This window comes from Euprymna scolopes, chromosome 18, assembly GCF_053919585.1.
Source record: "Euprymna scolopes isolate OS-2025 chromosome 18, ASM5391958v1, whole genome shotgun sequence".
In the NCBI taxonomy this organism is placed as follows: domain Eukaryota; kingdom Metazoa; phylum Mollusca; class Cephalopoda; order Sepiida; family Sepiolidae; genus Euprymna; species Euprymna scolopes.
In genome coordinates this window covers 130,560,280-130,573,961 of record NC_136499.1, presented here as the reverse complement: position 1 = coordinate 130,573,961, position 13,682 = coordinate 130,560,280, and the positions used below count along the sequence as shown (strand labels likewise).

The window sequence follows — 13,682 nt, the reverse complement described above, 5'->3', positions numbered from 1 at the left end:
ATCCCATGAACAAAGCTTCTTTCTTAGAACTGCACGCCCGTGGAACTCTGTTTCGCTTGCCTGTTTCCCTCCCAACTTCAACCTGGATGTCTTCAAGTCCAACACAAACAAATTCCTGATGAACCGCCCCCCCTAAATAATGACACCTTACCAATTCTCCAATACTATTGCTACACTATTCCTTTAATTACTGTACACACAATAACCCTTATCCTCGAGTGGCCATTGGGCCTGGATAAGTGGTGAACTCCATGTAAAAAAGAAAAAAAAAGAGTGTACAGTAGACAATTGAACAATACAGTAATTGTTAGTAATGGAAATTCGTTAAATTTGTTAACTTATATGGAACGGCTCATCAAAAACTTGTTTACGTTAGACTTGAAGACAACCATATTGTAGTCACCTAGAAAGCAGGAAAATGAAAGATTTTTTTTTTTTTTTTTTTTTATTACATTTTCACCCCAAACAAGGCACATTGCCACTTTGGTGTAGGGGGCTACTATCAGGGGAAACATCTACTGGGGTACTATGTAGGGATTAGGGCAGCGAGATGTTGGTTCACGTTGCACTTGAACTTATGCATGTCAGTACAGTTGGGGAAGCAGTGACCCGGAATGAAATTCCAAAGTCTAGCAGTTCTGGGGAAGAAACTACTGGAGTAGAAGGATCTTTTACATCTAGGGATCTCTACAGTGTGGGGGTGGGATTTTGCAGCTTGTCGGGTCTGTCGAGGGTGTTCACGTCGTGGGGGCACAAGTGCTTGCAGTTCTTCAGAGCATTCACCATTATAATACTTGTAGAACAGGCAGAGGGATGCAACGTTTCGACGATGGGACAGAGGCTGGAGTTTTGATGCCAGTTTAGGGCCTATCAGATTTGCGACTCTCTTTTGAACCCTGTCAAGGAGCGAGAGACTAGTAGCCGATGCACCGGCCCAAATATGACAGCAATACTCCATACATGGGCGAATAGTGGCCTTATAGAGGTACAAGATACTTTCGGGTGTTAAAAGTTTTCTAGCACGGTAGAGAGAGCCCACCTTCCTTGCAGCGGCCCTGGCAATGCCCTCGATGTAACTGTTCCAACTCATGTTTCCAGTGAACGTTAGGCCAAGGAGCTTGAGAGACGTACTCTCAGATAAAGAGTCGTTGGCCATTGCTATAGGTGGTAGAGAAGGTTTCTTGTAATTATTGAATGAAACCAGTTTTGTCTTGGTGGCATTGAACGTGACCATCCATTTTTGTCCCCATTCCACTACTGATTGGAGGTCATCCTCTAGTGTTTCTGCCATTACTTTAGATATATGTTCGTTTGTTTTCCTGTCGTGCCTGCTATAGAGTGTGGTGTCATCAGCATATATCCCCATCTCAGAGGTAATCTTGTCGGGGAGGTCATTTATGAATATCAGGAACAGCAGAGGTCCCAGGATAGATCCTTGGGGCACTCCCGCATTTATATCATATTGTTTAGATGTACGACCGTCGAGGACAACCTGGATTTTTCTCTTATCTAAGAAGGATTTAATTATGTTAAGTATTCTACCAGTGATACCGTAAGATCTAATCTTCCTGAGGAGACCCTCATGCCATACCCTGTCAAAAGCCTTAGATATATCTAGAGCTACCGCTCTTCCCTCTCCCGCTTTGTCCAGTGAATGGTATATGCGTTCAGAGATTACAGTGAGGATGTCTGCCGTGGAACGGGCTTGTCTAAATCCATATTGACGGTCGGTCAGAAGTTTAGCATCTGTAAGGTGCTGGACTAGAGCATGGTTAATTAAGGTCTCAAATATTTTGGCAAAAAGTGGGAGGAGGCTAATAGGGCGATAATTTAATGGGTCAGTTCTTTTGCCAGAATTCTTGAATACTATTATTATTGTGGAAAAGGCATGCTCCTAGTTCCAAATCCGTATTGAGGCAGTGATTGAGACTGATGGCAGCTACATTGAATAGATGTCAGCTCCACTACATAATCAAGTCACCTGAATTGATTTTTTTAATAAAATTTTAAAAATATGTCTGTAGTGTTGTTTTCTTTAGGGCGACAAATTCATCGTTCCACCTTGTAATTTCCCTTTATCCTTGCATGGTCTTTGGGCCTTGATAAGCGGTGACCCCTTATTATTATTATTATTATTATTAATTTTGCTACTAGCAGGACTTGTGGAAATTCCACTGCGGCATCTTTTATATGTAATATATTACTGTTGGGCATTCTGTGAACTTTCAGCATATCTGCATACTAATTTGATGTTTGTACTATTTTATCACCTTTTTAATAAATAGGATCTCCCGATCGAATAATTCATAATCTGCAAACAGTAAAACACGTACGTAGTATGTTAAAGGTATTACGGTATTAATATATAGTAGTAGTAGTAGTACCTATTTACTATGCCTCCCCACAGGACAGAGTTAGACACCAGGGTCGTTTTTTAACGTGGAGAAAAGGTACAAAAATAAAAATTGTCTCAGTCCTGAAGGATTTCTCCTCCACCGAAAGAGAACAAGAAATAGAAGTGCAGCATCTGAAGAACAGATACTAAACTTTGATCTTGTCCCGAAGTAGTAGTAGTAGTAGTGACAGGCTCTACTAAAATATTGAGCACTAATCAAAGACTGAAGATATTTGACTTATTTTTAATTGTAATCTATCTATATTCTACGAGTTATTATTCATTATTATTTTACCAGATCAAATTAACCTATCGATTATTGAATTTTTTTTTTTTTAATCTCAATTTTTCCGGGGATTACTAGTTAGTTACACCCGGTCACGTATAGGCTGTAACCGGATCCGCACAGGCGGAAGTGACGACATCGGAACCGGGTTAAGAAAACTCGTAAAGCGCGAGAACGACAACGAGAAGACAATAAAGCAAAACACAAAAAAAAAAAGAAAAAGAAATGGCGTCGTATCCATCACAAGAGCAGCGCCCTCTAAAAAGACCCCGGCTAGGTCCTCCGGATGTTTACCCTCAAGATCCAAAACAAAAAGAAGTAAGCTTCGATCTGTTTTTATTTTTTTGTTAATTTCGATCGATTTGTGATTGAATTTCGATTGATTATTATTTCTAACCGGTCGTCTTTGTTTTGGCATTTTTTTGGTGTGTTTTTCTATGTAATACAAAGAAGGAGATGAGGTGGGAGGTTGATCAACTGATGTGGTTGCAAGGATTGGTAAGAGGAAGGATTTCAATGGAAGGAGGAGGAGAGACACAAATGAACACGAGTTTTTGAATAAAAAAGGTCGTAAATAAATCGACTTGTTTATTTATTTAGTTTTAAAATAAATATTTATAAAAATTCCGTTTTTATAGACTTATAAATAGGATAACAAATCACCAGGTTTTATTTTTTTTTGTTTTCATTTTTCTCCATATCAATGTTAGCAAACTGTACAACTCACAAATTCAAACTATATACTTAAAAAAATAAATATTTTTTCTTTTTCTTAAAATCCTTTTAAACTTCAAAAATTATGTAAGTTTAAAAAAAATATTTTTGGTACCGCGCTATTTATAAATAGTTTTTTTAGGTTAAATTTACGTTTCAGGATATCTTTTATTATTAAATTGTTAGGTGGAAACAATAGTTAAAACAAAACAAAAAAAAACACCCTCTCCTTTCCAAGTTAAGAATGGCTTTCAAAATAATGACTTTATTTCAGCACGGTAACAAGTTTTTTGCTTGTTTTTATGTAATGTTTTGGTGAAATTAGATTTTTAAAAAAAAACTACAGTTAAGACAACAAAATGAAAAAAAAATGGTAAAAAACAAAAATATGCAACAAATAAATGTTACCAAACGCAAGATAAGTGGCGTATTTTGATTGGCATTTATAGCGGCAATTAAAACTAAAGGAAATACAGAAAAGTCACGAAGATGAAATATTCCAAAAATCACGTAATTTAATCAAGTATTTTATTTTTATTAATTCAAGCAAATCAAATTTCACGATTAAGCGAGTTTTCGTTGGTCCATCATGGTAACAAAAGTGGGAAATGTCGATTTTATTAGGCGGCATCCGCGAACGGATAGAAAAAGTGGAAGAGAACGCACGTTTTAGCGAAACGAAATTAGTGACTGTACACAGCTTAGCAAGAAAAAAAAAAACGGTATTTTTTTTTTTTTTTATTACGACCTGCCCCAGCGTAGTATCCCCAACCACCCCATGTTAAGAACGGCTTCCGGAAAAAAACACCCCCCCAACCTCCCCATGTTAAGAACGGCTTTCGAGGTTGGGGAGGTGTTTATTCCGAAAGCCGTTCTTAACATGGCGAGGTTGGGGGTGTTTATAATACGCTGGGGCACGTTGTAAAAATTAACGGGGAAAAAAAACAACTTGAATAAATATAATAGTTTCGGTAAATTTATACAAATACCGTGACAGCGAATTAGTAGAAAAAAATGTACCCTAACCCTAACCCTAACCCTAACCCAGTTTTCAGATTCGTGTTCAGCACACCGAAACGTAACAGAATACTACGTAAAAGATTTTACTAATTCGCTGTCACGGTGTTTGTATAATAATACCATAGTTTCTTTGGTACTTCTACAGTTTATTGCCGAAAATGGAGACGCCATTTTTTCGCGCACCTGTTGTTAAAATCCGGCGGGGAAATCAGTAATTAAAACTATGACCCAAGTAGGAAATAAATAATAAAAAAAATTAAACTAGATATTAATTACTTCCGGAAAGAACTATGACAAAAAAGTAATAAAGAAAGTGAATTGAATGTTTTTCATGAAATATATATATATATATATGAACAAATGATTAATAAAACATGTTAAAAGACATATTGAAAAAGAGTTAAAAACATATTTAATTTTTAAAAAAGGAAGCGCAAGATAAGTGGATAGTCCTTAATCCGCGGAGTTTCAAAGAAATACTCTCCTTCTCATCAGAGGGCAGGAATTAGCAAAATGCAAGATTGGATTTTGCATATAAAAGTATTTAATGAAGCTACAAGTAAGTCACAGATCTTACTTGGTTAAAAAAAAGTGTGAGGTAAGGGGAACAGGAGGCAAAAGAAAAATGATAAAAAGATTTCACATGAATGGATAGTCCGGTGAAGGGTAAAAAATCCAAGAATGGTAAAATCCCAAACGGTCGAATTTAAAATTTCAATCCAATGGGTAAATTCCAAATGGTCCAAAATAATCCAAAAGGCAGAGTTCCTTGGAAAAAAGCGCAAATGGAATGAATTCCAAATCATTAAAAGAAAAGCACTGGAGATAAAATTTAAAACACGTCTGTCAAGGCTGGATGAATCAAAAAATTAAGGTTTAAAAAAAAAAAAAAAAAAAAGCGGTGAAAGTATAAATTTGAAAAGCAAGGTCAAACTATTTTATATATATATATATATATATATATATATATATATATTAAAAACAGAAAATGACATTCATAATTGTTTAAACTGGGCAGCAAGCGCCATTTGAAAACGAACCATTTATTGTATAAAAATTTATCAAAATATAATTGTAAAAACATTTATTGAAAAGTTTGCGTAAGAAATATAATTTTAATAAAACAATTTTGTAATGAAAGCAATATTGGATTTTTATAAAATAGTTTTTTCGAACAAATAAATAATTTTAATGAAACATTTTTTGGATTAAAGCAACTTTGAAGGGTCAACAATAAGTTTATTTAAATGAAACCGACAAATCATTATCTAGTTTGTTTTTTTTATTTATTTCATACTTCGGTCATAGTTTAAAATACTGATTTCTCCCTCGGATTTTAATATCAGGTGCGCGAAAAAATGGCGTCTCCATTTTCGGCGATAAACTGCAGAAGTACCCTTTCTTTAAATAACTATACTTTCACGTTTGTTTTTGGTAATCTTTCAGAATAACAAACAATGCACAAAAAAATTGGTGAAATCACAAATAAACGAAAAAACATGTTACCAAAGGCAAGCTAAATTATTTTTTACCTAACTAGATATATTTTTTTGTGTTTTAATCTATTTACTTTTTTCCACACTACTTTTCTTAACTAAAAAAAAAAAGGACATTAAAATTGCTTTGTTTGCTATTCTGGAAGATTACAGTTTTTTAAAAATTATTTGATTGTTTTGTTTTGGTAATTATGCAAAGAAAGAAAGATGAAATTTATTTTTTACGGTAACTTTTGTTCATTAAAATGTTATGTGAAACTACAGTCTAGTGGAAACAAAAAAAAAAAACTTCTTCGTTATTATTTGTTATCAACAGTCGAGTTTTTTTTTTCTTACTAAGCTGTACACTGTACGAAATTAGAGTCGACTGTACAGTCGACTCTGATTTCGTTTTGCTAAAATTTGCGTTCCCGTCCACTTTTTCCATCCGTTTGCGGACGCCGCCATGCCAAAAGTGCATAAGCACCGAAAACTTTTCTTCATCCCAAACAAGGAAAGCATCCACTACGTAGTTATGGTTATGGTCTATGCGGAACAACCTTGGTGGGGAGTTGGGCAGCAAGGTGTTTTTCATGTGTACATTATATTTAATTTTTGACATGTTTATACTATCGGTAAAATAAGGAACAAGGAAGCAATTCGGTTTTCTTCAAGATCAGCATCCCTCTGTTGACAAAGGTTTTCTGTGGTCCTATCAGCTGGATGAAAAAAAGAAAACTTTAAAAATTCCTCCCACATTTTTTTCTGATGTTTAATTTAAAAAATGTAATACCTCGTTTCATAAATATATCTTGAACAGTGGGGACATTGAAAGCGACCATGTTATAGTCAAGTGGGAAATGTATTCCACATAGGGACAGTTTTAGGAGAGTAACTTAGCTTGTGGAATTTTTGTTTAGTTTTAGGTACAGGAGATAAGTGTTGGTAGGTGTTGTAGGTAGGCGAGCATTTGTTGTTGCTGTTTTATAGTACACGGATCAGTCAAGTATTTTCCATGAAAATAATGATAGTAGAAATAGACTCGCAACGTCTCATCTGTGAGTAATGGAAAGTGCAATGCATGGAGCAATTATCATGGTTGTGTTATGAGGGTATGACATGACATTTGGCTTTAGCATGGTCATGAAATAACGCAACATTGCTATTGTGATGACTTAGATTTGCAGCAACTATCATCCTGGTCAGATTGAGCCTGCTTCCTTTAGAGAATGAATTGCATCTCTAACCATCACAAACCAGTTTAGACAATCCAGGGCCAGGTCGCAGGAAATGCTTAACTAATCCTGATTCCAGTGCCGGAGACAAACTACTTGTGCGACCAATAGTACTGCCAGGTTGTACTTGATTGTTGTCATCCGGGTCTTCAGGTGCCCACCGGCATGTTTGTGCCAGCTAGGCAAAGAGGTTGGGAGAGAGGACCTTGCAGATGACCTCTCCCTTTGCTTGACGAGCTCCATGTTCAAACCACCAGAGACCTCATTAAAGAATGGGTGATGGTAGGAGGCACAGATTTAGTTTTCAGCAGATAGTAAAAACCGGAACGTGAACTCCACAACAGCATCGCAAAATGCTGCTGTTGTCAAAGATTTTCAATTTGTGGGAATCCACTACTCTTATAAGGCCACGTCTTACAACCGTAGAGAAGGATGGTTCTCATCATTGTCTGATAGGTGAGTCCCTTTCTGATCAAACATATTTCCTGTCATTACCGCAAAGAATGGTTGAGATGGAAGAATGTGGACCGTGCTGATCCTATTCACCATCCATCTCAGCTGCTGCCTGCCCAGTCAGTATGATAGTAGAATCCTATTGTGATTAGTGGCCAGGTTTATAGTAGGATTAACCTACATTATGCAGCAAGATATTTGTTTACATTACATTTAAATTTTTACATATTGTTACAGTCAAAGAAAGATGGAGGGAATTCCAAAAGCACTTGGTGTGAAGAAACTTTTTTATATACCAATGAGACACCTCTTATCAAGACCTATAGACCACTCAAGGATAATGATTAATCAGTTTGTCAGGATGGTGAAACAACAACATAAAGAGTTGTAACAATGATTAAGACTGATCCATACTAGATTATTTAACAAGACAACTCAATAAGAAGTTGTTAACATTGGACTTGAAAACGCCTATTCTATGGCCAATTAGGAAGCAGCCTCATCATATTGTGTTCCACAGGTGGATAATTCTTTGCTCATAGAGGTTCCGTTTAGTTTTAAGGTACAGAGAGGAAAAAAGAAAATTATTTACAATAGTTGTAGGTAGACGAGTTTTTTCTTTTTGTAAATATTTTGCAAGGAGAACCACAGATTGGAGCTCAGTCGAGCATCTACCATGAAAATAATGGTGTAGAAAAACATAGCAACCTCTCATCTGTGACAAAGAGGCGTTACAGTGGAGAAGAGTCGGTTTTGTACTCTGGAAAGGATGCTCTGAGTGACACCTCCTTAGATGTGGCAACAGTTCCCTCTGATATGTATTTTACTTTTATAGGTATCATGCTCCTGATTGTATTGGGAGTATGATACCTTCTAGAGAGTTATAATGATCCAACCATTTTTTCAACGCATTAGCAGTATCTGTGATGTAAGAAAGATGTTGTAGTTTGGTTGAAGTATTGTGCGTAGTGTGAAATGAATTGTGTTTGAAGGCTATATCAATGCAGTTCGTGAGAAACACTTGACACGAGTTAGTATATGAAAGAATGACGATATTAAAAGTTATTTCTTATTATCCAAGACGAATATAAACACGGCATTAACATTCCTAAGTACACTTATAAGCATAACACGTAACAACTAATCATTTATATATATAAAAGTTTTTTTTAAAAAAACTATGATAATTCCTAACAATATTTAATATTTATCACAACAAAAAATAAAACCCACAAGAAAGCCTTGCCGAACAGTTGTAGATGTTTCTTTTCTCCTCTGATGAAGAGATTCTTTTCTCAAAAATTTGGGATATCAACACCTACTATCCTGTACGACAATTATGTCGGTAAATAAATGTAATATAATTGTAAATTATTGAAATTCCTTCTAATATTGCCATTCTTTTATACAATGACTTGTGTCTGTGATGTTTCCCATAAACTGCATTGACATAGCCTACAAACACAGCTCCTTTCATATCTATGATGTAAGTTTCTTATTTGAGGATTGAAGTGGAGGTCAGTCCCAGAAGCTTATCAAAGAAATATTTCTTCAAGGAGAAAGCCATTCATTTCAATTGGGGCAGTGTGAGGATGCAAGCATTGGTGGTGAAAGGAGAGCAGCTTGGTTTTAAATGTATTGAAAGTAACCAACCACTTTTTTCCTCATTGCATTACATGTGTGTGCAGTCAGCACCAAGCCTATTCAGGGTTCCACCGAAGGAGAAAGTTTCATGGAAGTATGAAATTCACAAGCGGTCCCCAGTTGCATGTATATCTCCGTTAGGGGAGATGACAACGTTAGATTTTTGCAGCTTTTTGCAGGGAGGTGTCGATGTCCTCCTACATACAGCACTTGGACTTCCCAAATTGGTCTCCTATTTTAGTAATGACCAGGCTCAACATTGCTTAACTTCGGTGATCTGACGGGAACCGGTGTGTCAACGTGATTATGCCATATATTGCATTACATGGACCAGGTTGGAAGAGAGAGAAAACAGATCTTGAACATTAATGCTCTTCAAAGTGTTGCCATAGTCAGGTCATCTGCATAAATGTCAACGAATGAACTTAGACAGGAAGGGGGTCTGGAATAGATCCCTGAGGCACGCCAACATTGATACTATGTACTTCAGATTTCTGCCCATCAACAACTACTTTTATAAACCTATCAGAAAGAAAGCATTTGATGGTTGAGAAGGCATTTCTTGATATTCCATAGCTAGCTTATAGAGCAAACCTTTATGCCAAATCTTATCAAAGGTTTTTCATAGGTCAAGAGCTATTGCTGTAGAGACAGAGCCTATGCCAAGAGATTCACTAATCTTGTGTGTATTACAGTCAGCACATCAGCTGTTGATCTTGCAGGATAGAACTTGTATTGTTTATCACTAAAGTAGATTGTTTTTGCTTAGGTGGCTGACAACTACTTCATTTATCACAACTTCAAACAACTTACATATGACGCACAGGAGATTGATTCTTCTGTACTAAGATGCAGAAGATTGATCTTTGGTGTTTTTAAGTACTGGTCAAACTCCCAAAGTTTTCCAAGGTGATGGGAAGCATTTTTTTTTTTTTTTTTTTTTAAATAAGTGAACAATTTTGTAACGATAGGAGCTAGTTCTGCTTGCAGCTTAAACACTATGATTGAAATGTTGTCAGGACCAATTACCTTGCTGGCATCTAGATTCTTGATAATATTGGCAACATGCCAGATGGATATACAGTGATTATTATTATTATTATTATTATTATAGGAGGAAATTCAGGTGATAAATGGCTCTGATCGCAAAAAGTGGAATGAGATGCAAAGGTTTTGCATAAAGTTTAGTTTGGTCAAGTACTGAGGAAATCACTAGATTATTTGTCCAAAACTCTTTGGAACCAAGCCACTCCTCGGCCAATCTAGGTTTAGAAGATAGGCATGTCAAAAGAAAGATATGAAGTTGAAACTTTTATGCTAAGGTTGCAATCAAGCCAAAAATGTTTCTCTTTAAAATACATGAATAAAACTCAATGGAAAAAATCTCATGTGAAATTTGTTTGATTAACACGTTTAAAAACTAAAAAAAAAAAAAAATTTCAACTTTTTGACCAAAAATCCACTTTCATTTATTTTATCAGAAAAATATACAGTAAAAAAAAAATTCAACATAATGTTTGCTGTATTATCAAGAAAAAGGATTGTAAAAAAAAAATCTCATTTAAAAATTATTTGGAAATACGTACATTTTTAACGTAAAATTAAAGTCCCATGTAAATTAATAATTAAATACACTTTTAACAATTATTAAACTTCAGAATTTTTCCAATAAAAATACTCTTTTAATTTGCACACGTTTAAATGTAAAATAATTTATCTTTTGGAAAAAATACAGTGGTTTTGGATAAGTTTTCTAAATCATTCAATTTCAGAATTGAAACAAAGAAATGATCATCCTTCATGATTGTTTATCACTTAAGACCTTCTTTTGTGACGTCAGCAAGTCGGGTGATTTTAGTGGAAAGGTCTGCTTTTTAGTGATCACAGTTGAAATCTCAGATCCTCGACTAGTCATTTTTTAACGATGTAGCATCTCCTGCTCATGATCACTGCGCATGATTCACTACAATTTGGTTGGTTGTTTTTTGTTTTACGGCATATCAACCCTTTTCAGGTTATTTAATGCTGAATCCAGTGATTTTGAAGAAAATTTTTTTAATAGAATGGGTTTTTTGTTTTTTTCCCAAGTCGGTTTCTATTTAACCCATAGTTGGGACCCTAACAGGTACTATCACTCAGAGTCAGAGTGGACCTGGGATCAATGGCAATTAAAGGGTGGCTCCACACTTCCCAAAGCCCGCAAGCTGCGGCCTCACCATCGGATATAATTTAAGGTAATATCCAGGACCGTCACTACGATTTGAGATGTAGTGCTGGCCAGAGAAGAAGACAGCTTAAACTGGCCAAAGTGAACACCATTACAACAACATATACTATTAATTGCACAAATGTAACATCTTTTAATGGTCAGTTAAATATTTCAGACCAATATACTATGTTTCAATACATAATATTATGGGAGTGTTGTGCAGTATCTGTTTTGTTGTCATGAGACCATCCTCCCAGGCATTAATCAGAGGTTACACATTTCTGCTTTTCTTTTAAATAGATATGCATTTGTTTTGAATATAAGTATACCTACTTTTATTTTATTTACACTCAATCAGATGTGTCTTATGCACTAATAAAAATGTAATTGTCATTTTGTTGCACTTTTTAAGATTTTAAATATTTATAAATTTTCTCATTATAAAAAAAATACATTTTGACAAATTATGTAAATATATTTTGTAAAAAATGATTATTTAGTAAATTGATCTGAAATTTATTGGATTTTAAAAGAAGAAAATATGGACTGGAAAATTTTAAGTCAATAAATTGTCAATAAATTTTGTCATTATAAAAATTTATTCATATACATTCGACAGAATTTATGTATGCTCTTTAATTTTAATGGAATAAAACATTTTTTCTCATAATTATTAAAATAAAACAATAATCGTTTTTATGACAATATATTGATAACTGGATGATTTGGGTTTTTTAGCAGTACTTTTTTTTTCTTTTGCAAATAAAAATTAATCTAATAATATTGCTATGACAAAATTTATTGATAATTTAATGATTTTAGATTTTTCTCACAATTTATAATTTTTCTTATGTTTTATATGCAATTAATTTTATTTCTTCTGTCAAAAAATTACAATCAATATAATAATCGTTTTTTATAATGAGAAAATTTATAAATATTTAAAATCTTAAAAAATGCAACAAAATGCCAATTATATTTTTATTAGTGCATAAGGCACATCTGATTGAGTGTGAATAAAATAGTTTTTTTTTGTTTTTTTTTAATTCTAGTATCTTCTTTTTTAAAGTCTAATATCAATAGTTTTCAGTAAAATAATTTTCCGGGTAAACATTTTGTTGAATATTTTTCTGTTGAGGCAGAAATCTATTTTCAAGAAAATACCTAACTTTTAAAAATTATATTTATCAACAACATTAATAACAACATCTATCCTCGTTTAGTGGAGGAGAAATCCTTCTTGACTTGTTTTTAAACCACTAACAACTTAGCAAACTAGGTAGAAAAATCGATTTTGCCTCTTTTAAAACAACAGTAAATAAGTATAAATATTTTTTAAAAATATTATGCGGTCTGTAGTTTCGTTTTTGAACTGAATAAACACTTTAAAATAAGTTGAACCACAAACAACTTAGCCAGCTAGGTAGAAAACGAACACTTAGAAATCGATTTTACCTTTTTTAAAACAGCAGTAATTAACTAAAAATATTCTTTAAAAATATTGGGAGGGGGGGTTAGTCTCTTTTAAAAAGAATATATCCTTCAAGAATGGTCCTAAAATGTGTGTATGCATTTTTGGTGCGACGCTATTTGTAAATAGTGTTTTTCTGTGCAATTCAAGCTTTCACAATATCTGTTTTTTATTCAATTGTAAGGTGGAAGCACAATAGATACAAAACACCCTCTTCTCCCCATGTTAAGAATGGCTTTCAAAATAATAAAATTATTTCAGCACGGTACCAAAAATACATTAGTACCTAAAATTTTACTTTGCAATGTTTTTATTTTTAAATCCTAAAATAAAACAAATAATAATTTTAAAACTTCATCCTGCTTTATTTTTTATTTGTTAAACATGTGGTTAATTAAAATTAAATTATAATCACATCCTTACATTTAAAATAATAGTGTGATTAAATTTTACCTATTGTTCATTTTAAAATGTAAACAAACTTCTGGTTAAATTAATCGATACCGGTGTTGAACGTAAAGAGTCCCTTTTTAAGAATTACATTGTTCGATTAGTTTTTTTCAAGTTAAATTCAAGTTTTACGATATCTGTTTGTTCATAAAATTGTTAGGTGAAAGTACAGAATGTTTATTTACAAACAGCCGGGCAACACAAGCAGCTTTGATTAAAACGAAAAGATAGCATCAATAGTTCTAACAAGCAATCAGCTAGTACACATATTTGAAGCTGGCAGCTATTGTGGAAAGGTAGTATTAATAGTTGCTCAGCGTGTTTTGACAG

General features: G+C 34.0%; 1 protein-coding gene and 1 pseudogene across 3 annotated transcripts in view; one reads left to right on the top strand and one right to left on the bottom strand.

Annotated features, from left to right (window-relative positions):
• The first annotated feature begins 2,803 nt into the window (after positions 1-2,803).
• Positions 2,804-13,682, top strand: part of LOC145297828 (mediator of RNA polymerase II transcription subunit 12-like protein) — a 167,678-nt gene continuing 156,799 nt past the window's right edge. For all 3 annotated transcript variants that reach the window (XM_080144154.1, XM_080144153.1, XM_080144152.1), the window contains exon 1: positions 2,804-2,999. In XM_080144154.1, coding sequence (XP_080000280.1) covers positions 2,907-2,999 — 93 coding nt within the window. In that variant the 5' untranslated portion in view covers positions 2,804-2,906. The remainder of the gene's footprint in view (positions 3,000-13,682) is intronic.
• On the bottom strand, positions 9,421-9,539 carry LOC145301567 (5S ribosomal RNA; annotated as a pseudogene).